The sequence below is a fragment of the Vigna unguiculata genome, chromosome 1, assembly GCF_037176805.1.
Source record: "Vigna unguiculata cultivar grain cowpea cultivar isolate G323 ecotype 2 chromosome 1, ASM3717680v1, whole genome shotgun sequence".
Taxonomy (NCBI): domain Eukaryota; kingdom Viridiplantae; phylum Streptophyta; class Magnoliopsida; order Fabales; family Fabaceae; genus Vigna; species Vigna unguiculata.
Genome location: NC_140792.1, coordinates 44,522,447 through 44,547,562, shown reverse-complemented (window position 1 = coordinate 44,547,562; position 25,116 = coordinate 44,522,447). Strand labels below are relative to the sequence as shown.

The following is a 25,116-nucleotide window of genomic DNA, read 5'->3' as shown; positions in this document are numbered from 1 at the left end:
AAAAATTACTTAGTTAAAATTATAAATTTACGAAAAATAAAGGTATACATTTGAGAAAATTATATGTAGTTTATATTTAAACATAATTTATTCTTTATCCTGTCATTATTTTAATATAAAACATGACAACCCAACAATTTTTTACTTTGTAATATAGTATTAATTTTTTTAGTTTGTAATATAAAATTAATAACAAGAATTAAGAAAAATATAATTTATAATAATATTTTACGGAACATTACACACTTCACTTATACGACTCGAATACTTGAACATAAACGTTACTGTGTAGCCCATCGCAGCATATTCCGAAGGCTGTTCCTTTTCCCGCCAAAACTTGCCTTCTTGTTTATATACTTTGGCGCCCAATTCTCAGACCATTTCCTAGGTATATTTTCCCGCCTTCTTATCTTTCTTCCTCTGTAGCAATCGTTCACCAATCTTCACCACCATGACCACCAAGGATCTTGATTTCAATGCAGACATAGGTAAATCTTTTTTCTTCTTCCGATCTATGTCTTTGGATTAGGGTTATTACCCTAAATTTTATCTTCCTTCTTCCTCTTTCCCTCTTCCCTGTTAAGTTTATTTCAATCTAGGGTTTGTAATCTCTCCCTTTCTTTACCCACTCTCACTGATTTCTTTTCCGATTCGGTTAATTCAATTGTTCTTTCTCCAGCTCTGGCGAAGGACTTCCTTTCCAATTTCGCAGACGCCACTGGCGAAGCTAAATACCTTAATATCCTGGTGGGTTCTTTATTTTTCTCTAATTTTCATTTCTCTCCGATAACAACTATGTTAACTCTGATCTCTTATCTTATTGCTTTTCGTGTTTCAGCAAGACGTTGCAAACCACAAAACTAAAGCAGTTCAGATCGACCTTGAGGACTTAATTAACGTAATACTTGTTACTCTATTGTGCTTCTTATTCAAAACCCACGGTTCTGTTAATTTTTTTTTCTCTGGGGAATTTCAGTACAAGGACTTAGACGAAGAATTTCTTAGGCGTGTTACCGAGAATACTAGAAGGTATATTGGAATTTTCTCCAATGCAGTTGACGAACTCATGCCAGAGTCTACTGAGGCATTCACGGATGATGATCATGACATATTGATGACTCAGAGAACTGATGAAGGAGGGGAAGGTGTTGACGGTTCGGACCCCCTTCAGAAGATGCCTCCTGAAATCAAGCGCTACTAGTGAGATTCCCTCCGTGTTTTGTGCTTTTCTTTGAATTTATATAGCGATTTTATTGTTGTAATTGCAGAAGTTTGTTATTTGTGATGCGACGGTCGTAATATGACATCGTGATTGTATTCCAGTGAGCTTTATATTAAAGCATCTTCGAAAGGACGACCATTTACAATTAGGGAGGTGAAAGCTTCGAACATTGGTCAGCTTGTAAGAATCTCTGGTATTGTGACACGTTGTTCGGATGTCAAACCATTGATGAAAGTGGCTGTATACACGTGCGAGGATTGTGGATTTGAAATTTATCAGGTGATTGATGAAATGACTGCATGAACTGCATATTTTAGACACTAGATTTTATGCCGTAAAAAAGTAAACAAAAGAACTATTGTTTGATATTTGCTTGGTACGATTTCAAAATAGTCCATTACACTTTTTGAAATTCTCTCTGCCCAAACGATTTGATTGCCTGGATCTTAAACAACAATATTTTAAAGATTATAATTTTCTATTAAAACCCCTTAAGGTTTTTGTTACGAATTTATACTTTTTCTGGGGTTATGGCTAGACTATTATGGTACTTACATGCCAGTTGGTTCTTGACGTTGTTATTCTCCCCCTTCCTAAACAGGAGGTAACGGCTCGAGTCTTCATGCCGTTATTTGAATGTCCATCAAAGCGCTGTGATACAAATAGAAGAAAGGGGAATGTTATCCTTCAACTGAGAGCATCTAAGTTTTTGAGATTTCAGGAGGTTTGCTCTCTTGTTGAGTCATCAAAACATATGCATTCACTTTCATTTTTCATATTGTTCTATGTAGTCCATACAATTGATTATTTACTTTAGAATAAGATGGTAATAGATTTATGATATGATTCCAGGCCAAAATTCAAGAATTAGCTGAACATGTTCCCAAAGGTCATATTCCACGAACAATGACTGTCCATTTAAGAGGAGAACTAACCAGAAAGGTTTGGTATTTCCTGCCTATTGGCTTTAAATTAGTAGTTACTTCATATGTTGTCTTGTAGCTGGAATTTAATGGCTAATTAACTGCTGCTGTTTATTAACTTATGCTTGCTGTAAATTGTTAGGTGGCTCCGGGTGATGTAGTCGAATTCTCTGGGATTTTTCTTCCTATACCTTACACTGGTTTTCGAGCAATGCGCGCAGGCTTGGTTGCTGACACTTACTTAGAGGCCATGTCTGTAACTCATTTCAAGAGAAAATATGAAGAGTAAGTTAGTTTTCAGATCTTAATTAGTAATACTGACACCATTTTTTTACTGCCACTTAGTACAGATATTATTGTGGCTTGCTTGAACATAATGAATACACCTATCTAATTTGGGACGTAACAACAGCCGCTTAACAAATTTGTTTTGTCATAGATATGAACTTCGAGGAGACGAGGAAGAACAGATTGCACGATTAGCAGAGGATGGTGACATCTACAATAAATTATCACGATCACTTGCTCCTGAAATTTTTGGACATGATGACATTAAAAAAGCACTGCTTCTTCTCCTTGTTGGTGCTCCACACCGGACCTTGAAGGATGGAATGAAGGTAAGGAACTATGAGAATAAAACAACGAACTGGGTATAAACAACCACAAACTGGGTATAAATAAAACCACGTGCTTACTTAAACTTTGTATGAAAATCAAGTTGAATTAGTTGGGATTAAGGCATAATATCATTGGAAAAATTAAAATTGTATTAGTGGTAAAATTTCACGTATGGAATCACTGTTTTGTCCTCTCCCTTTCACTCTGTTGGCATTGGTCATTTTCCTGTCTTACTTTCTGTGGTTGAAGCTTATTCTACATTGTGCTTTCTAGTGTTTATGCTATACGTGCACATTTACATGTACATGAGTAAACCACTAAATATCAGTCTTCATTTAATTGCAGATTAGAGGAGATTTACATATATGTTTGATGGGTGATCCTGGTGTTGCCAAGAGTCAGCTTCTTAAACACATAATCAATGTAGCACCCAGAGGGGTGTACACCACTGGCAGAGGAAGCAGTGGAGTAGGTCTAACTGCTGCTGTTCAAAAAGATCCAGTGACAAATGAGATGGTTCTTGAAGGTGGAGCATTGGTAATTAATTGCAACCAGTCCTTCCATCCATATATTGTTCTTATATATTTTAGGTTGAGGAAACTAGAAAATTGTGGTCAAATACGCATATGAAATGTTGTCTGTACATGCAAATAATCAGATGAAAATAACTGGAAGAACTTTATGAATTTCAGGTGTTAGCAGATATGGGCATATGTGCCATTGATGAATTTGACAAGATGGATGAATCGGATCGTACAGCTATTCACGAAGTTATGGAACAACAGACTGTTAGCATTGCCAAGGCTGGAATCACGACATCTCTGAATGCAAGGACTGCTGTTCTTGCTGCTGCTAATCCAGCATGGTATTATTTATTTTCACCTTATTGAATGCAGACCTAATCTTATAGGTATCCACACTTGTGCTTTCAAAATCTAATTTTATCCATGTTTTGTTGTGAAGGGGAAGATATGATCTCAGAAGAACTCCAGCTGAAAATATTAATCTTCCACATGCCCTCCTATCAAGGTTTGATCTTCTGTGGTTAATCCTTGATCGAGCTGATATGGATAATGATCTTGAAATGGCTAGGCATGTTGTATATGTTCACCAAAATAAGGAGTCTCCTGCTCTAGGATTCACTCCTCTTGAACCATCTGTTCTACGGTGAGTACAGCAGAAGTACAGTGATCTGATTTTAATTTTAAATGGTTAGAACTGCGTATGGTGCATGTGTTGCTCATCTGGTTGTATGTTTATTCTAACTTCTCATTTAGTTTCATATAGGTGATTGTACCAATTTTCTCTTTACTTGTAAAAGGAAACTAATACAGAATGAAATGTTTTGGTTTTATATAGTGCATACATATCAGCTGCAAGAAGACTGTCACCAAGTGTCCCCAGGGAACTGGAAGAGTATATTGCTACTGCATACTCCAGCATCCGTCAAGAAGAAGCAAGGTCCAATGCTCCACATTCCTACACTACTGTCAGAACATTACTCAGTATTCTCCGCATATCAGCTGTAAGTCTCCATCTTTTCCCAAAGAGATCAGCAAAGTTAAGCATTTAGATTATATGGACTTTCCTTTTGGGGTTAATGACTTATGTACATACGTGACTTCAAATTCAGTTTTTTAAAATTAAAACTGATTTAGGTGTTTACTAATAACTTTTAGCTTCGAAAGATCAGTTGTCACTCGGTGGGCTCTGCCTTTAAAAGCACAATCTATAATAGTAAGCATTATTTATAATTGTATGTGGCCTAAGTAAAAGTATTCCATTCTTAATTTCTGAACAGGCACTAGCAAGACTCCGTTTTTCTGAAACTGTTGCTCAGAGTGATGTGGACGAAGCACTGAGGTTAATGCAGATGTCAAAATTTTCTTTGTACTCTGATGACCGTCAAAAGTCCGGTCTTGATGCCATATCTGATATTTATTCCATAGTACGAGATGAAGCAGCTAGAGGTAACCGAGTGGATGTCAGCTATGCCCATGCGCTGAACTGGATATCTAGGAAGGTTAGTACGTATTGCTAAATGTTGAATTTTGTCTATTATGAAGTATTTTAGATGATTTTTGCGTCAAACTTGAGAAGAGAAGTTTGAATCTTGAACAAGAGGGCTCAAAAGTAAAAGTTTATGGAACAAAAGAAATAATACTTTTTGTAATTGCACTAATTGTTTATTGATCCTCTCTGGATTTATTTATTGGCAATGCAAGACATGGCTATGGAATTAATTATTGTTTTAGACGTGTGAAGCCGGAGCAAGACCATGGTTTTTGATGAACTACCTGCTTTGTTTCCCTCTCGATAATATATTCTGACAACAGAACTTCCGACTATGAAACAGGGTTACAGCGAAGCTCAGTTGAAAGAGTGCTTGGAAGAGTATGCAGCACTAAATGTATGGCAGATACATCCTCATACCTTTGACATTAGATTTATTGATGCTTGAGGCACTTTTCTTCCCCATTAACATGATTTGTGGCAATCTAGTTTCAAGAAGCTGGACTAGTAGTTGGTAGACTTGGGCAATCATATTCTGTCATTTGGTTTTTATTATTTTGATTTAGGTTTTTGTATTATTACAGTTTAGATTTGTATTTTTTACTTGAGTACAGTAATTGCAAATTTAGTACCTACTTGAAGCTGCATAAAGTTGCTTCCTGATCCTAAAATGTAGAACATTATAAACTTTGTATGCAATGTGTTTATTTTTATTTAGTCTGACACATTTGAAAGCTATAATAGGAAGCTATTGACCTTGCATTGTGTTTTTGTTGTTGGAACTTGGAAGTGTCATTGGGTCGCTAAAGAAGTTTTAATCAGAACACAGCAAAGATGTTGAGGGATACGATAAATCCATAACGAAAACTTTATTCGATCAGAAAAATCTTTGGGTGGAAGAGAGAATATTTGTTCTGGGATTTTATTAAAACGTTATGCTTTTATAATTTGTATTGCTCAATTTATAGTGTTAATTAATTACTGTATATTTCGTGTGGGGGCAAAAACTTTGCGCGGGTCATTATATCGTAATCGGTTTTTGTCATCTTAAGATAGCTTATGATAAAATTTCCAAATAATAATTATATATAAATGTTAAATACCAATCCAATAATACCTGGTTACTTTAGCTGTTACCATCCTTTAAAAAACATCACAATGAGTATATTTAAACATGCAAAATAGTGTTATATTATTAAAATATGATAAAAGTGTCTGTTATAATACTAAAGGACGTATGCTTATAGTTTAGTATGATTTTATGTAAGTGTAACTTTCCCTATTTCTATAATACATCTTTATTCGTTATAATATTAACTTTTAATTGTTTTTTCTTTATAAAACATATCTAAAGAATAAAATATCACTAAATTATTTAAATTTTATTATAATATATTCAATAAAAATAATTTATCCAATAAAAATTATTTAAAACAAACAATGCCAAATTCTTTTAGATAAAAAGTAAACAATTTTCGTAGGGATGGACAAATTCATATTTAACTTTTGATTGTTTTTTTTTTATAAATCATATCTAAAGATTAAAATTTAAGAAAATTATTTAAATTTTATTATAATATATTCAACGAAAAAAGTTTATATCCAATAAAAATCAAAACTCTCTGAAATCACAGTTATGCATGCTTTATAACGGTTAGTAACTAAGTATATATTAAAAAAAATGATATTTTGACTACCAATGACAATTTTTTTTATAATTTGAGGTATCATTTTTTAAATAATTTTAAAATATTAAAAATATAAAAATATAAAATTAAAAATCACCTAAAAAATAAAACCTAAAATTATAAAAAAAAATTCAAAATTTAATAGCTAAAAAATTATTATCTGTATATTTATTTTTCCAAAACGGTAGAACCTGAAGCGGGCGCACTGGGCTCGAAAACCGAACTACCATTACTAAGCACTGAGAGAGCCTGAGACTATATATAGCGTCAATTCCCGCCACGCACGAGAAACAATTCCCGCCACCGCTACCACCACCACCGCCTCCTTTTATGTTACGATAACCCTTCCCTCACTGCACTCTGCAACACTCTCAACACATCAATGGGTCCTTCTCGTCGCAACAGCAATGGTCGATCACCGCTCGTCAATCAACAGCGTCAAATCACTTCGTTCTTCACCAAAACCCCGTCCCCCTCTCCCACCCTCGCCAAAACCAACCAAAAGCCAAACCCTAACCACGATTCAGATTCTAACCCTAGCCCTAGTTCCACGACTCTCACTCCCTCACCCCTCAATCCCAAGCCGAACAAATCCCTTCTTGTAATTGGCGCTTCCGTTTCTCCACCCTCCGCTTCGTCTTCTCTCTACGGCCAAGAAGTCGTTGGCCGAAGGGTCAAGGTTTATTGGCCTTTAGACAAAGCCTGGTACGAAGGTTCCGTCAAATCCTTTGATAAAAGCACCTCCAAGCACGTGGTTCGTTACTTAGATGACGAAGAGGAATCGCTCATCCTAGCCCAGGAGAAAATCGAGTGGCTCCACGAGTCCTCTACGAAGAAACTTAAACGCCTGCGTCGCGGATTCTCCGACATTAGGAAGATGGAGATTGACGAGGAAGAATTAAAAGAAGAAAGCAACAAAGGAGAAGAAGAACAACAAGATAATGTTAACGATGATGATGATTCCAATGACGAGGATTGGGGGAAGAATGCTGCATCATTGGAGGATGCTGGGGATGGGGAAGAAGATACGGATTTGGAGGACGAGGATGAAGAGGACGTAGCCGGGAGTGCTAAAGGAAAAAAGGTTGAGGCTAAAAAGCGGAAACTAAGTGCAACGGATAAACTAGAGCCTGCGAAAAAGAGCAAGAGTGGAGTGGAAGTTTGTAAAGGGAGTTTCAAGCTCTCAGTGATGGAGCCTACTACTAATTTGGAGAGTAAGTGACTTAATTAATCATTTGAAGGGAGATTTCAAGGACGGAAACTGTTTGAGTCTTCTGTGATCAGATTTTGAACCTTTGCAACCTCATTTTCGTTACCTTTTTTTGTATGGTCGTTAGGAGTGTGTGCGTTAAATATGGCAATTTTCAAATTTATGGGCAAAAATTAAGAAGCACGTGTTGGTTAAATTACGCATAGTGATGAGAAAGATTTCCTAATAAAAAGAATAAAGCAAAAGAAAAAGCAAGAAGTCACTCTTGTAGTTGTTTCTGTTTCTCCAATGGCTAGTATTTTATTCAAGCCTTTTTGTCTTCACTGGCGCATTTTTCGTATGCTTGTACTTATTTCATTGGATGATGTCGCTAGCCAACTGAAATGCAGGGGTTAATATATTTTGTAGTTTATAATGTAAGTCGTGTCTTTGAATTTTGCAGTTAAAAAGACATCTAGTGGCGATGACAATGTTTCATTTACTGAGACCTCTGAAAGATTTGCATCTCGTGAAGCTCAGAAACTGCGCTTCCTGAAAGTGTGAGTGCTGACCTTAGTGATGTAGCAATTCAAGTTTTTCCATGCCAAAGTCTTTTCCTGTCCAATACAGTAGTTTTTTATGCCAACTGGTTTATGAGCTTGCACCTTATCAACTGTCAGCGTCATTTTTGTCAGTCGTTTAACTTTTTGATTTATACTACATGATGCTATTTTTGTATATGGTATTGGTACAGAGACCGCAGGGATGCCAAGCGAAGAAGACCAGGGGATGAAAACTATGATTCAAGAACTCTCTACTTACCTCCGGATTTCTTAAGGAGTTTGTCAGAGGGTCAGGTAAATTACTGCTAAAGCCGTTGGGTGAAACTCTCAAATTTCAAAGGCGCATGCAATTAATATGGTCATTTGATGAATGCAGAAACAATGGTGGGAGTTCAAGTCAAGGCATATGGACAAAGTGTTGTTTTTCAAGGTTAAGTTGGCTAAGTTTGTTGATGACATTAGTCCATTCCTTCCAACCAAATCAAACATATTCTCTCCCTATTTGTGGTGCAGATGGGTAAATTTTATGAGCTTTTTGAGATGGATGCACATGTAGGAGTTAAAGAGCTTGATTTGCAATATATGAAGGTGTGCGTGAATATCTAGAGTTGTGAATTTTCTTTAGAATCTTGAGGTGGCTTACCTATTTGCTTGCTCTAAATAATGCACACTTACCGATTTATATGACTCTTTCAGGGAGACCAACCTCATTGTGGATTTCCAGAGAAGAACTTCTCAATGAACGTGGAGAAACTGGCTAGGAAGGTTTGCAACTTTTTTTCTTATTTCATTGTTGCTACTGAACTAATTAACATGTATAACGATCCACCATGCTACTTGGGAGAAACTTACTACGTTACCTTGGTTGGACAGGGTTATCGAGTTCTTGTTGTGGAGCAGACTGAAACACCTGAACAGCTGGAGCTTCGACGTAAGGAGAAGGGCTCTAAAGATAAGGTATGATTTACCGTAACCAGAGAAGCAACTGTTTTTGTTCGTTTTTTTTTAATTGTTCCTTATAGTATGTGTTGATGAAATGTTTTAGAGAGTTACTTTTCTCGTTAACCCCAGTTTTGATAGAGGAATATTTGTCTCTTAACTTTGATGATCTTTCTTTCTAGGTTGTAAGGCGAGAGATATGTGCAGTGGTAACAAAAGGTACATTAACGGATGGGGAGTTGCTGTCAGCAAACCCCGAAGCTGCATATCTAATGTCCCTAACTGAGCATCATGAGAAACTTCCAAATGAAATTTCAGATCATAACTACGGTGTTTGTATAGTTGATGTTGCCACGAGTAGAGTTATTCTTGGACAGGTATGAATTTCTACATTCATTTAAATTCTCTGCCTAAATTTTATAATGCATAATATTGTTCCAGATCTTGGATGGGATCGGCAAAGGCCATCTACCTGTGAACTGTATAATTCTTCTACCTAAATTAGAATTGAAATAGATTGATTTGGGTGGGGATTGGGGGTGATATGTTGAGGATTTTAAGCTGGTAGCTTTATAATGTGTTTGTTCATAATTTCATAATTTATTTGGTTACTTCATTTTAAAGTTTCATGAATTTATGTGAAAAGTGCACATTATATTTATGCTACCTAACATGGACCTAATTAATCTACTAACTGCTTATTATCACTTATGTAAAAGAAGAGTTGACTTCTCTAAATGGCAGTTTAAGGATGACTTGGACTGCAGTGCATTGTGCTCTATCTTGTCTGAGATCAGGCCTGTTGAAATTGTTAAACCTGCCAAACTACTGAGTGCTGAAACGGAGAGAGCTCTGCTGAAGCATACCAGAAACCCTTTAGTGAATGAATTAGTTCCAGGTGTGGAATTCTGGGATGCTGGCAAAACACTGGATCAGTTGAAGAAAATTTATGGGAACGCTAGTGATGTTAGTGTTGAAGATAATGGGTTAGACTGCCTGCCAGATGTTTTACAGGAGCTGGTGAAAACAGGTGACAAAAGTATAAGTGCACTTTCAGCACTAGGTGGTGCTCTCTATTATCTGAAGCAGTCTTTTCTAGATGAGAGATTGCTTAGATTTGCACAGTTTGAGTTACTTCCGCAGTCTGGTTTTGAAGAACTTGCTTCAAAACACTACATGGTTCTTGATGTGGCTGCCATGGAGAATCTTGAGATTTTTGAGAATAGCAGGAATGGAGATTCTTCTGGGTATGTTTATCATGTGGTTATATGTAACATTTCTGTTTTAGACAAGATGGGTAAGTTATGTGTTTATGTTACTGAAATAGTGATGCTTCTTGTAGCACACTCTATGCCCAACTAAACCAATGTGTTACTGCATTTGGAAAGAGATTGCTAAAGACATGGCTTGCAAGACCGTTATGTCATGTGGAGTCCATTAAGGAACGCCAGGAAGCTGTTGCAGGTTTGAAGGTAGGTAGACCTTGTATTTTGCCTCTGATTCTGTTAGTCCTTCAGTATAAAAGTGATATTTACAAGGGGGCTGTTGCTACATCATCCAGTTAAGAAGGGCTATAAACTGTTGGTTTTTGTTTTATGTTAACTATACCTTATTCATGTTCATATTTTTGTTGGTATTGCCTTTCAGTTTGCCCCACTTTTTGACTAATATTTCTAGCAGTAGTCATGTGATGTTGTGGTCATTTGAAATAAATCCAACACACTTGCTATACTTTTTTTATTTTTATGGTGTAATTAATTACTAACCTCTTCTTTCCTTGGGAAGTATACCCATCTTGTTCTATGTAGGCCTCAGCTCTAGCAGTTCACTTGATTTGCTGTGTTCAATAATATATGTGGGGTATTTTGAACTTGTTTAAATTGTGCTTTTCTATTTATGTTGCTTTTGAAGTGATGTAGATAGAGATTAGATGTTGTGTGTGGGGTTGGCATGATGACATCTACTAGATTATATATGTGGCTAGGTTAGCCGGTGATAATAATCAGATGAAATACCGTTGCATAATACTGATTATTTTTTATATATGATTTGCTTTTTAGGGAGTTAACCTACCATCTGCTCTAGAATTTCGTAGAGCATTATCCAAGCTACCTGACATGGAGCGATTGCTTGCACGCATATTTTGCTCTAGGTAAAAACTATTGTGCAACAACCACGGGTGATATTTATATCGACCATACTGATTGCCACCATCTTATAATGTACTGAAGTATATATGCAACTTGGTTTTCTTGAATGCAGTGAAGCTAGTGGAAGGAATGCTAATAAAGTTATTCTGTATGAAGATGCAGCTAAGAAGCAAGTACAAGAGTTCATTGCAGCTCTCTGTGGCTGTGAACAGATGCTAGAAGCATGCTCTTCGCTTGGTGTCATTTTGAATAATGTCCAATCTAGACAACTTCATCATTTGTTAACACCAGGTATGCTGGTCTCATATATGTCATTAAATTATTCTGTTGCTGCTTGTTGATGTATTGAATTCTATTAAGTGCAGGTAAAGGTCTTCCTGATGTTCTGATGGAACTTAATCATTTCAAGGATGCTTTTGATTGGGTGGAAGCTAATAGCTCTGGGCGTATAATACCTCATGAAGGAGTCGACACAGAGTATGCCTCAGCCTGTAAGGCGGTTAAAGAGATTGAGTCCAATTTGTTGAAGCATCTCAAGGGGCAAAGGGAACTACTTGGAGACACATCAGTAAGAACTCTACCTGAAACAATTGGAGTTTAATCTTTTACATTGCATAAAATCAAATTTTTGATGTTCTTGTATATTTATTTCAGATTGTTTACGTCACAGTTGGAAAGGATGTGTACCTGTTGGAAGTCCCAGAAAATTTGTCTAGGAATATTCCTCGGGATTATGAATTGCGTTCATCCAGAAAAGTAAGTAGACAAACTGTGCTCTGAAAATTTCATCTCAATTCCAGAGATATCTATTTGATTTCTGTAATTGAGTGTAAAATAATATTTTGTTGTTTGTTGGCTTTACTTGTAAATAATCCTGCATATTTTTGTCCCAATTTATCTTTTGTACATTATAGTATATTATCTTGCATCAACAATGATAAAAAAAATTAATTCCCATGAAATTGTTGGTTAGTCATTGATACATTATTATCTGCACTGCAGATACGTCTGTCAATATAAAGCGGTTTTTTCTCTTATCTTTTTCGTATGATACATGCAGGGCTTCTTTAGGTATTGGACTCCAGATATTAAGATTTATTTAAAAGAACTCTCCCAAGCTGAATTGGAAAGGGAATCCTTGTTGAAAAATACGTTGCAGAGATTGATTGGGCGCTTTTGTGAAAACCACACGAAGTGGAAGCAGTTGGTCTCTGCAACTGCAGGTACATATTGTGGTCCTTTCACAAGATGGATTTCCCATGCTGCATTTAAATAGAAAAGTAAAAGCTTTTCTTTTGTATGGCTTAAACTACATTCACATGTTGCAGAACTGGATTTGTTGATCAGTTTAGCAATAGCTGGTGACTACTATGAAGGACCAACATGCACACCAACTTTTGTTGGTACATTATGTACTAAAGGAGCTCCTTACCTTCATGCTAAAAGTTTGGGACACCCTGTCCTCAGGAGTGATACCTTAGGCAAGGGTGCGTTTGTTCCCAATGACATAACCATTGGTGGTTCAGATCATGCCAGCTTTATCCTTCTAACAGGTCCTAACATGGGTGGGAAGTCAACTCTTCTTCGTCAGGTTTGCTTGACAGTGATTTTGGCACAGGTGAAACTTTAAGTCATTTTCAGATTATATATTCATTGGCTTTTTTTGTAAGTGTGTATGTGGGTGGGGGGTGTAGAACTGTTGGTCTTGCCCTTTGACTCATCTTAAATAAGCCCATTTTTAATCTGTGGAGTACACTTTTAATTTCGTATGCAGGTAGGAGCTGATGTCCCAGCAGAAAGCTTTGATTTGTCACCTGTTGATCGGATTTTTGTTCGAATGGGGGCCAAAGATAATATAATGGCTGGCCAAAGTACATTCTTAACTGAGCTTTCAGAAACTGCAACGATGCTGGTGAGATGTCTCTTCGAGTATTCAATTTGTATTACTTTTAATTTGGTGAAGCATGCTTATAAAAATAGGCTGCTTATAAGACTGAAGGTTATATTTCAAGCATTGTTTCTTATTTGATAAGTACTAGCGACATGTTCTTTCTGTTGGTTAAAATTTATTGAAAACCAATTTTTGGTGTGGGGTTCGCATTTTTCATGAGTCTAAATTATTAATTTAAATTGTAGTAAATAGTGTGTTTTCGGAAGAGTGGATTGCTAGGACTTTTCTTCCTTTGAATATGAACAAACTATGTGGTTTATGATAGTTATTTTTTTCTCTAAAATGTAAGAAGCAATGACACAGCATTGAGGAAGCAAGCATTTGTCTCGTCTTCTTTGGAGCTCACTCAATTTAATGTTTCACCTGCAATAGATTAGTTAGTTGTGTTTAATTCAGGAAGCTCTTTATGCCCCTTTTATTTTGTTATGCACATTACAGATGCATATAGATCAATCTGATCTTGTTAAAACATTGTTTCTTTCTAATTAAGTACTTTTGATGGTGAGTGCAGTCATCAGCAACTCGTAACTCATTGGTGGCTCTGGATGAGCTTGGGCGAGGGACTGCAACTTCTGATGGACAAGCCATTGCGTAAGTGTTTATTGTGGGATTAGTTGGACATATTTTTGTCCCACATGGTTTCATTATTCTTCATTGAGTTTATAGTTTCTAGTGAGTCCATCTCAGATTTTGCCTTTTGTATTTCAAATATTTGACAGGGAATCAGTATTAGAACATTTTGTGCGGAAGGTGCAGTGTCGCGGATTGTTTTCTACCCATTACCATCGATTAGCTGTAGATTACATCAACGATCCCAAGGTATTCCTAGTTTTTTCTATCCAGAATAATCATCAATGTTAGTTAAATTGAATTTTTTTTATCTAAATTTTCTTAATTTACTTAATTGGCCATAAATGATTGTAAGTCATGACAATATTTAGATGTGGTATCCTATAGAAAGTTTACATTGTGGTGTAGAGACTGTTCCACCTGCTTTTGGTCTGTTTTAGTTATGAAAAATCGTATCTCTGAATATGCTTTTGTGCTTGTAAAAGGTCTGTCTCAGTCACATGGCATGCCAAGTTGGTGATGGAATTGCAGGTTTAGACGAAGTCACCTTTCTTTACAGGCTAACGCCTGGTGCTTGCCCCAAGAGCTATGGTGTTAACGTTGCTCGGATAGCTGGTACGTTTTTGTTGTTTTGAAGTTTAATAAACATGGATTGTGCTCCTCTATAGAGAGGGGTATACTTTCAGAGGGTAAAGTGCCAAATATAACCTCGTTGTTATAACACGTGAATTGTATTTTCCAATTTCAACCAATAATTTTCCAATCGACAGTTATATCCTTGCACTTGCCCTATAAAGTGCACTAAATTTAGAGGAGACTAACCTGACATTGGTAGTGAGCATGTTCTCTCCAACATCTGCAGTTCGCTAGTTTTTGGTTCATCGACTTTTAAGCTTAAACATCAGGTTGACTATCTCGATATATTATCAAAATGAGTTGTGTCTGTAGATGACTTTTGGATCGTACTGGAAAACTGTTAAATCAGTGTGTTGATTATACTATTTGCTACGAATGTGCTATGCTTTATTTTCTGTCGTATGTATAATTATTAACAAATTCATATTATCATGAAGCAAATTAATTTTATTTCAGGACTTCCAACTTCTGTGCTTCAGAAAGCTGCTGCCAAGTCTAGAGAATTTGAGGCAAGTTATGGTAAATGCAGAAAGGGGTCTTCTGAAACAAACTCCCCCAATAAAATCTGGGTTGATGAGATAGCAGCTATCATACGAAAATTGACCGAAGTTGCCACCAATTTGAGTTGCCAGGAAACCCTTTCCGTTAGTTCCCTAAGGGAACTTCAGGACAAAGCACGAGAATCGATGCAGCGATGTTAAACTATTTAACAAGATAGTTCATTCTTTGAAGAAGTAAGCATACTTCTACGGCCGTATTCTCCGTTAATATCATTCCGGACAGTATACGGCCAAGTTTTGCCTTGTATGCTGGTGGTCTAACATTTCTGTTTTGTTGTGTAGCACATGTATATATTTTTGCACGTGAAGAGTGTCCGATACGAGTTCGATTAATTAGGCTCACCCATTGTACATATTTAGCAGCTATCTAATTGAATTTTTTTTATCTAATACAAATGTCAGCTTGGGTTTTCCTTCTATCAAGTGATTAATACTTACTATTCCTTTGATTCGTCGTTGAATAAGTTTTATATTTTAATTTCTACAATTAATAATTAATATATTTTAAACTTAAGTTTAAAATAATGCTAAAGTTTTGAACAGATTGAAAATGGTACATCTGAAGATTTAAATAAATAATTTCTAAATATAAGAACTGAAAAAGTTACATCTGTAAGATAAATGTTATTAAACTTTTTGTATGGTATGTAACGGGATCGGACGCCCAAAGTACCTAACCTAGTACTTTATTAGTGTTGGGCGGGGGCAAGGGAAGGTGCATTCCGATCTGAATTCCATTATCTTAAATTGTGCCGCAAAATGTTATTTGACGAACATCTCATAATGCTCTTATACAGTAAACAAATAATCTATGAATGTCTTAAATTTACATTATGCTGTATCTCATCTTCATCATCAGAATCTTGATACTGCTTACTACTGTTCTGAATGGCTCCAATAATCTTAATAACTATGTACATAGGTATAATAATTCCGCTAGCCTTTAATATAATTACCTGCATAAAAAAATGGTATATTAACCGTAAGCGAAAATTGTAAATATTTCTTTTCCATTTTATACTTAAAATTGGAGAGCACTTACAGTAAATAGTGTAAATGGGTAATCTTGCGTTCCGTTTGAAAGCACTGCGAAAAAATGTCTTACTAGCAAGACAATCGTAAACTGCATAGAAAAGGTAGGTGGTTATTTTTCAGCATGTTTACGCGTTACACAAATAAATGAGTCACATGAAGAAAAGTTTTGTTTGTTTGTTTGAAAGAGAGAATGTTGATTTCAACTCTTGGGGCGGCCATGCGTTGGAAACCCAATTCAACGCAAGTGGCAATGCAGTTGGCAATAGCAGAAGGGAGTCTGAGTCCACTCTGACTCGTTGCTTTTCACAACTTCACCCAACTTTATTTTATTCTTAACTAATTATTTTTTATTGCACAGCACAAGCAACCTTTCTGTTGCCATGGCTAATATTGATTCAGAAGTAGGACGCGTGAAAAGAAAAAAGCTAATCAGATAATGCTTACAGCTATTGCAAGTGATCGACAGCAAGACGCGTTTCTGTCCCCGCCTGAACTGCATTCCGAGTAATCGCTTTCCACTGCAACTCCTTCAACCGTTATCTCTGTTCTTTCGTTTGACTCTTCTTCTTCCTCCCTTTAAAGGTAAATTATTTTAATAATAATAAATACTAATCTTATAAAACAGTTTGTATTCCTTGCTCCCTCTCACGTAGCCACGTGTTATCACAATTCTTCATTAATTAATTAAATAATTAGTTATAAAGATCACTTTGATTGAATCGGACGCGGGAAATATACATATTATATTATGAAAAATTACCTAATGGACATTGCTTCATCATTTATCTTAGACTTCTTGGGTGGAGCTGAATATCCGGGTTCATATTGCTGCAATAACAAAACTAATATCAATCTACATACTCATCACACAATGCCCTTTTCAGATAAATAAGTAATTATGCAATAAATGGGTCTCACTTCATTGAATGTATGATAAAACAAATTTCCAACCCCACTTTCCTACAATATGTCAAATGAAATCGAAGATTCAAAAAGACAAATAAGTGAAACTTCGTCCTTTGGAGAAACAGATAGGTGTTGATATAGAAATGGTATACTAATGGGTAGAGACTTCAATATTCAGCAAAGTTAAGCAAAAGACAAAAACAAAAGCAACTGCGGTTTGAAAATAAACAAAAGGGGAAAGGAAGAAAAAAAGGAACTTATTATCGTTTCTATGTCAAAATCAGATAAGGAAGCGCACCCAATCACCATAACAAGGACACCAAATATTAGGTACACTCCGATAACTCTCTTTCTTCCCTCTTTTCTCTAAACAAAAAATTGATTGGCATCAAGAAATCAAGTTCGGTTATAGCTTACCAAAACCAGATGAAATTAACGCTACGAACAGAGTGCAAAACTAAAAAATAAAAAAATGAAAATTGAATGACCAAAGTTCATACCTGGAGACATATTTCACAGGTTGTATTTCCTTTCTCGTTACACCATCTTTGTATGCAATCTCTATGAGCAAACTGCGCAAGAAAAACGCAGTTATTAATCAGAATTAAAATAAAAACTCGAGCGAAGAAGCATAATAATAAGCTATTAACAAAAAAAATCAGGTGTTTAAGATTAAGAAGTTATGTATTTTTTATTTACCTTAACGGTTCCAGAACAAGCACAAGGTGCTTCCAAGGTTTCTATGCTTTCAAACTCTTCTTCGTGACAAATTCTACAGCGAGGAACCCCAGAAAGCAGCTTCAAATCATCGACTAACAAAACAACCTCTGCCATATATTTCACACCCAGTAGCGATCTCTGTTTCTTCAAATTCCAGCCTTTGTTTTCAAATTCTGTCGGGTACTCTGTTTTTTCGTTTTCCTTTCTACGCTCTCTTTCTCGGTCTTCTCAGGAATCTCAGAGTTTATATACGAACAATAAAACAAGGACATTTCCCATTTTACCCCTGTTTTTAATTCTCGAAGAAAAAACTAATGGCCTAATTTTCAAAAGAACCAAACCACGAAGGCTAGCTTTGACCTTAAAAACTTGGCAAAAAAGGGACTTGCTTGTAGCTTAGGATCAAACAAAAAGATTCTCTAATTTCCTTTAGGTTGGTTTGTTTGAAGTAGTAAAAATTGTTGAACAACCAAGCATTTAATCAGATTCCTTGCTTACAATAAATAAATAAAATTGTCTTAATCTGTGGCAAATTGGGAAAGAAGAAAAGAAAGAGGAAAGAAATGTATATTTTTTCTACTCTTTAGTAAGGAAAGCATATCTAAGATTGAAATAGAGGCTATCATATCAGAAGATACCCCATTTTGTTTTCTCCAATGGAAATTATTTAAATTTAGATTTAAGCCTATCTAGCTAGTATCACATATACCCAGTGACATTTTAGATTATGTTTCATTTATTAGGTGATCTTTTCAATCTTCCACTGTTTTGTCAGATATGCATGGGTTGACAATAAATCTGAAATCCCAATGTGCACCAACCAGTGTTGCCTATTCAAGAATGTTATGTTCTTTTTATCATTTTCCTTTTCTTTCTATTTCGTTGTTGCAATCAATAAAGTAGAGAGTTACAAATGGAAAATTGTCCTAGATTTAGTTGTTGTTATTACCAACTTAATAATTCATGATATTGAGTAATTGATTGTCTAAATTCTTACCCATTAACTGATTTCATTATCCCTTAAAAAGTGGTTGCATGTGTTACATGTAAACATTTTTTAACGTTAGGTTGCACGTCCTATTTCAATAGAACTAAATGCACACCAAATATATGCTGAATTCACACCCATCCCTTCCAAGCAAAAAACAAAATGTATGGGTATGGTTTCAATTTAATGAAGGGTTTTTTAAAACAAGAAAAACAAAAACAGAGAATGAAACATCCTTTGTACCTTTCTATTTGCTTATCTCTGGTTGGGAGGGAAGGGGGCACCATTGCAAATTATTGCATCTATCGAACCAAAATTTATGACACTAACATTACCAAACCAGGTTTAAATCTGGGACCTATGATTCTTCACCAACGGTAACAAACGTTCAAAACAAACTGAAATTTGAAATCATGGGTCCCTCTTTTTAGTTATGGTGATCACAGACCAAAGCCAACGCCACACCCACCATAATGCATCATGCTGCTCCTCCTTTACACGCCAAGCTCTTTATTCTCTTAGAATCTTTGGGTTTTTTAGGTAATCAATAGTAGCAAATGGATAACAAAATTATCAAATGATTTATTTATGTTCTTGTATTTCATAATAATATGTGGATAAATATATAAACGACACGTAGATACGTGTGTGACATAACAAATGAGATCCTAATATTATTTTTTTCATAAACTGATTTCAAATTTGTCTGCTTTGAGTGAGAAAAGAAAAGAAAAAAAGGCACGCGATTTAATTAGTTTCGTATTGTATGCAAGGAAGCTGACGCACGTGCTTATCCTTTCTCTTGTTCGTTCTTATCGTTTCCTCAAAAACATTTCTGGATTTATCCAACAATTATGAGCAATCCTTGTCATTTAGAAGATTCACAACACACAAATCACAAGTAATAGGGATTCAGTTTACACTTTCCTATGCGAGCTTTTCCACAAGCAAGTGGTCGGCACTAAGTTGCGCCTGTGGGGACAGTCACCTTCCATTGAGAAAAGTGGACCTTATCTATCCAACATAAAATTTCTAATTTCGCACCTAACATTTTCTCATTACCTATTTCCATAACACACCCATGGGGTCTCCAAATAAACTTCCAGGGTAATTTATGTATATAAAAGTTGGGAGATATTTGGTGGTGGTTTGAGGATGAAGTTTGATCCGTACTGTTAGATGAAGCTAATGGTGTCACTGTCGAGTTGGGTTTAAGCTAAGTGTTTTTGTGATATAACTAACTACAGAATGTGCTTTAATGCACAGAATAAAGAGGGACAAAGCAATGGGTCACCCAAAGAGTATGTAAGTTTAACTCTTTTGATAAGAAATGCAAACTAGAAAGGTGTCCTTAGTTGTTGAATATCATCGATGTCTTAGCTTCAAAGTTCATGCATTTCTATGGATAATATCATTCATATAATATAAGATAAAAAAGAAAAGTAGATAAGATGGAATATTTTTGGATAAATGGCCCATAATATGATATAATATGACATAAAAGCATTTTCTCTTGTCACCGATCAACAATAGTGTATTCCCGTTAGTGTATGGGCTAATGTCGAAGTTCCGTTGGTCCAGTTGTCTTTGGGCTATTGTTTCGTACTTTCACTTATTTTCATTTTATTGATTCAGACTTTTTACATCTATGTTAATGAAAAAGACCTACCGGGATGTTTTGTAAATAAAATTGTTAACTTGAGTGTAATGACATCATATCACTCATAAATAACTCACGTCATACTCTTATTAGTAAGTCATGATTCAATAATTTTTTATTTATAATTTAATATTTTACAATTTAAAATTAATATAATTATTATATTATTTTCCTTTGTTTATTTTTCTGTCTAAATATGCGAAAAAACCAATTAAGTTAGAAAACTCAAAATTTATATGTCTCTCTTAAGTGATCTTTACATCTTATAGTACGAGAATGAAGTGAGTAAAATATAACTTTAATAACTGTAAATGCTTTATATTAAATTTTTATTGCACACCAACTGTTTAATAAAAAAATATATATTGTTTTTTTTGTGAACTTTGTGATCTAATATTGAATGTGAGAGTCGTCGTGTATTGCGCAAGTCCTTTAAAATATAACTATATTTATTATTTATTACGTGCGATTGATGCACTTATCGTTTCCAAGTGACACAATATTAAATCAATAGTGTATGCATTATACTTAAGTTGTCTTAAGACATTATGATGTGGTTTAGTGAGCAATGGACGTGTTGTGGGGTGTAACATAACTACGATCCATGAAGGTTGCAATATGTCATTGTAACAAATGCAAAAACTATGACATCGTAATTGATGTAATCATAACTCTTGATGAACTCTATGTTCTTTAATTGACTATGATTGTCATGGATCTAATGTCCTCAAATGAGCTTTATGGTCTATATCTTCAAATTGGATTTATGATTGTTTATAGGTTCAATGTCCTAAAATGAATTATATGTGAGTTCTATGTTTGACAAACTTAAAGTCATCAACTGGATTTTATGGTTATCAGAAAACTTTATAACTTTAATTTGAATTATATATATATATATATATATATATATATATATATATAACTTTGTTCCTACTTAAACCATTGGGTTTAACAAAAACCACTAATCACTTTCTCATTATGTCTAAATTTATTCTATTTGTTTTCTCTATTTCATCGTCTAAAATTCTTGTCTTTCATAAGGATATTCACTCTTTATATAGAGCCTCATACAAGGCTCTTCTATCCATATTTTTTCGGAGAACAAGTTTATCAGAGGCATCTTTTGAGGCACATATCCCTCGACTTCCTCCGGTTGTGATGTGCTCCTGCATTTATGGGCGAATATATAAACAATCTGATTGATTCACACCAATAAAACATATTAGTATACATTTGATGTACAATCTCACCTTTATATCAGTTATGGCACAAGTCAAATAATTTCTCACAATCGTTATTATTGTCTTCCCGTCACTATTGCTTTCGTAATAGACTATGTGGACCGAATGACACAATTACTTATATACTAGACCAATAATCATTAATTACGACGAAGAATAATAATCCTTAAATATTACAATAAACCAATATATATATATATATATATATATATATATATATATATATATTATGTGGTATCAATTTTGTTTTAGTTAATTTCTCTTAAATTTAATAAAACTATATATATATTAATATAAAAAAGCACAAGTCTTTCAAAATTTCCATATACATACATGCGTGAGAGAGAAAAATCCGTAATAGAACATATTAATATTGATATTCAATGGACGTATTCGCCTTTTAATTATTTTACAATTTTTATAATATATACTATAATTTTTATTGTTTATTTATTTTTCCACTTGTATATTAGAAAATTATATGTAATACGTTTTTCTGTTAAACTATTTATTGCATTTTAAACTTCTTCTTTGTCATATAAAATAAAATGAAAATTTAAATTCTGAAAATTGAGAGAAGTTGTCATAATAGTCTTTTGAGATAACCATATTATTAGTATACTATATTTAGCATCTCTATTGGCAGCAATTTTTCATCATAAGATTTTGGTTGACTATATTTAATGAATTTTTTATTCTCAATTATCATGATATTTAAAATGTCAAATGAATCTATAAAATTAAAATAACTACTATTTCAGTCTTAAATTAAAATTAATGTCTCTCTAGTAAAAGAAAAAAATATTCAACTTGTAACATCTAGTTATTATAATAATCCCAAACTGAATTCACGATGAGGCCTGATATAACTAATAAATTATAGTTTCAGGAATTTGTTTCATATCTTAATAATTTTTGAGAAAGATAAACATTTTTGGAGCCAAATAATATTTGTCTAACAAAATATGATGTAACTTTTCTCTCCTACATATTAACAATTGACCGGTGATTCCTACAACTGTAAAGCACACTGCCCATGTCAAAAGGCTGCATCATTACATAAATCTTTTGCGTCATTCTCAATTCTTACACCCAAAATTTGGTATCCTCAAAATTCCAACATTTAAATTATCCTTCAATATGTGTTCCCTTTAACGTGTTTGAAAAATTAACTTTGACGAAAATAAAGTCAAACTACAATAAAAACACACACATATTTAATAAAGTCTGTTTTCTGATAAATTACAATATTCATTCATTTATGTAATACTTTGATCAAATTCTGATATATTTATAATTGTTTTTTTTTTCTGGTTGGCCTGGTGTTTTTTCTATCTTTCACCAATTTTATAGTTGCTGACAACTGACTTTTTGGAGTTACAAAAGCACGATAGTTATTGAAGTGTAAAGGTTTTAAAAAGGAAAGAAGGGAGAAAAGTAAAGAGTCAACGAGAAAGAAATAGTAATAAAAGAAAGAAATTAATTCCGCGTTTTAGACACCAGTTCTCCATAGAAGCCAAAATTCGCGTCACTCCCACAGCCACGCCTTTCACTGAAACGCAAGTCCACAGAATTCTAAACATTCCCCCTTACCTAAACCCTATATATACTTCACTCTCATCTTCCACCGCACAAAATCAACCCTCTTCTTTCTATTCTATGGGGAACGCCACTTCTTCTTCTTGTATCTCTAACGGTGTAAGTATTGGGAAAATTTTGAAGAAGAGAACAAAACCTACCAAAACAGCTATTCTGTTGGAGAGTGGTGGGAACACGCGCGAGATCAAGCTACCGGTGAAATCGGGGGAGCTGATGATAGAAGAATTCGGCCACGTCGTCACTCCGTTGGACGAACTCCGTAGAACGGGACGGGTTTCTGCTTTGTTGCCCGAAGAGGACCTTGTACCGGGGAAGGTTTACCTGCTGTTGCCGGTTAGTAGGGTCCATTCCAAGGCTTCAAAATTTGAGATGGCCATTGCAGAGGCACAGAGTAAGAGGACAAGGGGAATCAACATGGCCAAGGTTTCACCCTCACTCGTTTCGAGTTCAAGTGAAAGAGATGCGGAAAACGAGGTTACCGTTTTCCCTGTGTGTCCGAGGTTGGGGAATCAATTACGATGGAATCCCGTTTTGGATACCATCTTCGAATAATTCGCCCTCTGATCTCAACCGATTTGCCCAACAATTTTCTTAAAATTTTGTCTTTCACACACATTTGTGTTCGGTGTATTGTTTTTCCAATTTTTTTTGTTAAACTTTACACTGACCTGGGTAGTTTGTACCACTGGATCAACGCCGAAGGATGTTCAAGTCCACACTTAAAACGTGGAGCAATGCTGATGATACATTTTGTTTAAATTAATTAAAATTTGTAACTATGGGATTTCATCTACAAATAGTGTTACCAAAACTGCTCTTGCAAAAAGAAAATTCTCCAGTTAGTTATATACTGGAGCGGAATACTAGTATTGGGTTAGAGTGTAGAAATCCAGTCCGGAAATCACTTTAGCGGCCCAGAGTTTTAAAGGCTAACAGCCCATATAAATCTAAGCCCTGTTCCAACCATGAAAGGTTGAAGGTTTTTTCTTCGTTTTAGTTTTTGTAAATTTTTGTAAAGGTTATTTTATTCCAAAAAATTCTTTCCGAACAAGCCTTTTTAAAATAGAATTTGGAACAGATCTTAAGAACAAATCCTTGCCTTAAGAACAAATTTTTAGAATAAACTTTTCAAAACATATGAAAATTTAAAATGATGATAGTGTAATTTATTTTTAAATTATTTGAATAGGTAAAATTTAAAAAAAAGTTTAACTTTATAAAATAAAATAAAAAATATACAAATATATCAGCACACTAGTGTATGCATTTCTATTAGTCTTAATAATAATTGTAATAGTAATTGTAATATTAACAATACTATTATCCTTCTAATGCTAAAAATAATTACGATAAAAATATCATTATTAGTGATATTTAATATTATTTTTTATAATTATAATTAAATATTTATTGTAATAAAATTGAAAGAGAATAAAGAAATCCAACTTCAATAATATTATAATTATTTTCTTTAGGTTACCATTATTAAATGATTATTATTAATATTTATATTTATGCCTGTTAGACAAACTTCAAAATAATAAATAAAACAATTAACGAATGTAAAAAGTGAAAAACATTTTCAACGACAAACACGATACTTTTGAGAAAATAATCAATGATCATGTAAATTAATTTTATATTGTTATTTATTAGAAACTGACATTCATTTTCTTGAATTATATATATATATATATATATATATATATATATATATATATATATATATATATATATATATATATATATATATAAATGTAAATTTATCACATTTTTTTGTGTGTTTACTTTTCCGCACTTGGATCTAAAGAGAGACCGATCTATTTCGGTTGGCAAAAGGACTGATTTTCTGTTACAATTATATTTCTTTCTTTCCATTCCTCACTTCTTATAATTTTATTCAAATATAAGAATTGAAAAAATAAAAATATTTTTTTATCAA

The 25,116-nt window shown here is 34.3% G+C and overlaps 4 protein-coding genes across 6 annotated transcripts; 3 read left to right on the top strand and 1 right to left on the bottom strand.

The window, feature by feature from the left end:
• Window positions 1–301: 301 nt before the first annotated feature.
• On the top strand, window positions 302–5,493 carry PRL (Minichromosome maintenance (MCM2/3/5) family protein). The gene is made up of 15 exons (XM_028085389.2): window positions 302–488; window positions 680–747; window positions 839–898; window positions 977–1,200; window positions 1,324–1,501; window positions 1,824–1,946; window positions 2,075–2,164; window positions 2,288–2,430; window positions 2,585–2,762; window positions 3,109–3,300; window positions 3,456–3,628; window positions 3,727–3,930; window positions 4,123–4,288; window positions 4,565–4,786; window positions 5,120–5,493. The coding sequence occupies exons 1-15, from the start codon at window positions 452–454 to the stop codon at window positions 5,222–5,224; spliced, it is 2,163 nt and encodes a 720-aa protein (XP_027941190.1). The 5' UTR covers window positions 302–451; the 3' UTR covers window positions 5,225–5,493.
• A 1,167-nt stretch (window positions 5,494–6,660) lies between these two features.
• Window positions 6,661–15,439, top strand: MSH6 (MUTS homolog 6). Its single transcript, XM_028080761.2, has 21 exons — window positions 6,661–7,678; window positions 8,117–8,213; window positions 8,408–8,510; window positions 8,593–8,646; window positions 8,730–8,804; window positions 8,913–8,981; window positions 9,090–9,173; window positions 9,338–9,532; window positions 9,900–10,402; window positions 10,498–10,627; window positions 11,216–11,307; window positions 11,418–11,596; window positions 11,671–11,873; window positions 11,960–12,061; window positions 12,366–12,528; window positions 12,634–12,923; window positions 13,080–13,217; window positions 13,768–13,847; window positions 13,976–14,075; window positions 14,312–14,441; window positions 14,919–15,439. Exons 1-21 carry the CDS (start codon window positions 6,847–6,849, stop codon window positions 15,161–15,163), a joined length of 3,864 nt encoding a protein of 1,287 aa, XP_027936562.1. The 5' UTR covers window positions 6,661–6,846; the 3' UTR covers window positions 15,164–15,439.
• A 149-nt stretch (window positions 15,440–15,588) lies between these two features.
• Window positions 15,589–19,237, bottom strand: LOC114172685 (uncharacterized). 3 transcript variants are annotated; one of them, XM_028057040.2, is made up of 6 exons: window positions 17,663–19,225; window positions 17,464–17,535; window positions 16,818–16,885; window positions 16,502–16,631; window positions 16,065–16,145; window positions 15,589–15,978 (listed from the first exon to the last, which is right to left on the bottom strand). In XM_028057040.2, exons 1-6 carry the CDS (start codon window positions 17,795–17,797, stop codon window positions 15,832–15,834), a joined length of 633 nt encoding a protein of 210 aa, XP_027912841.1. In that variant the 5' UTR covers window positions 17,798–19,225; the 3' UTR covers window positions 15,589–15,831. The 3 variants fall into 3 exon arrangements, with proteins under 3 accessions (XP_027912841.1, XP_085530476.1, XP_085530477.1); XM_085674350.1 differs by lacking the exons at window positions 15,589–15,978; window positions 16,065–16,145 and having other exon boundaries at window positions 16,152–16,631; window positions 17,663–19,230; XM_085674351.1 differs by lacking the exons at window positions 15,589–15,978; window positions 16,065–16,145 and having other exon boundaries at window positions 16,529–16,728; window positions 17,663–19,237.
• A 3,918-nt stretch (window positions 19,238–23,155) lies between these two features.
• On the top strand, window positions 23,156–23,985 carry LOC114176093 (uncharacterized). The gene has a single exon (XM_028061018.2). The coding sequence runs from the start codon at window positions 23,235–23,237 to the stop codon at window positions 23,724–23,726; it is 492 nt and encodes a 163-aa protein (XP_027916819.1). The 5' UTR covers window positions 23,156–23,234; the 3' UTR covers window positions 23,727–23,985.
• Window positions 23,986–25,116: the final 1,131 nt, after the last annotated feature.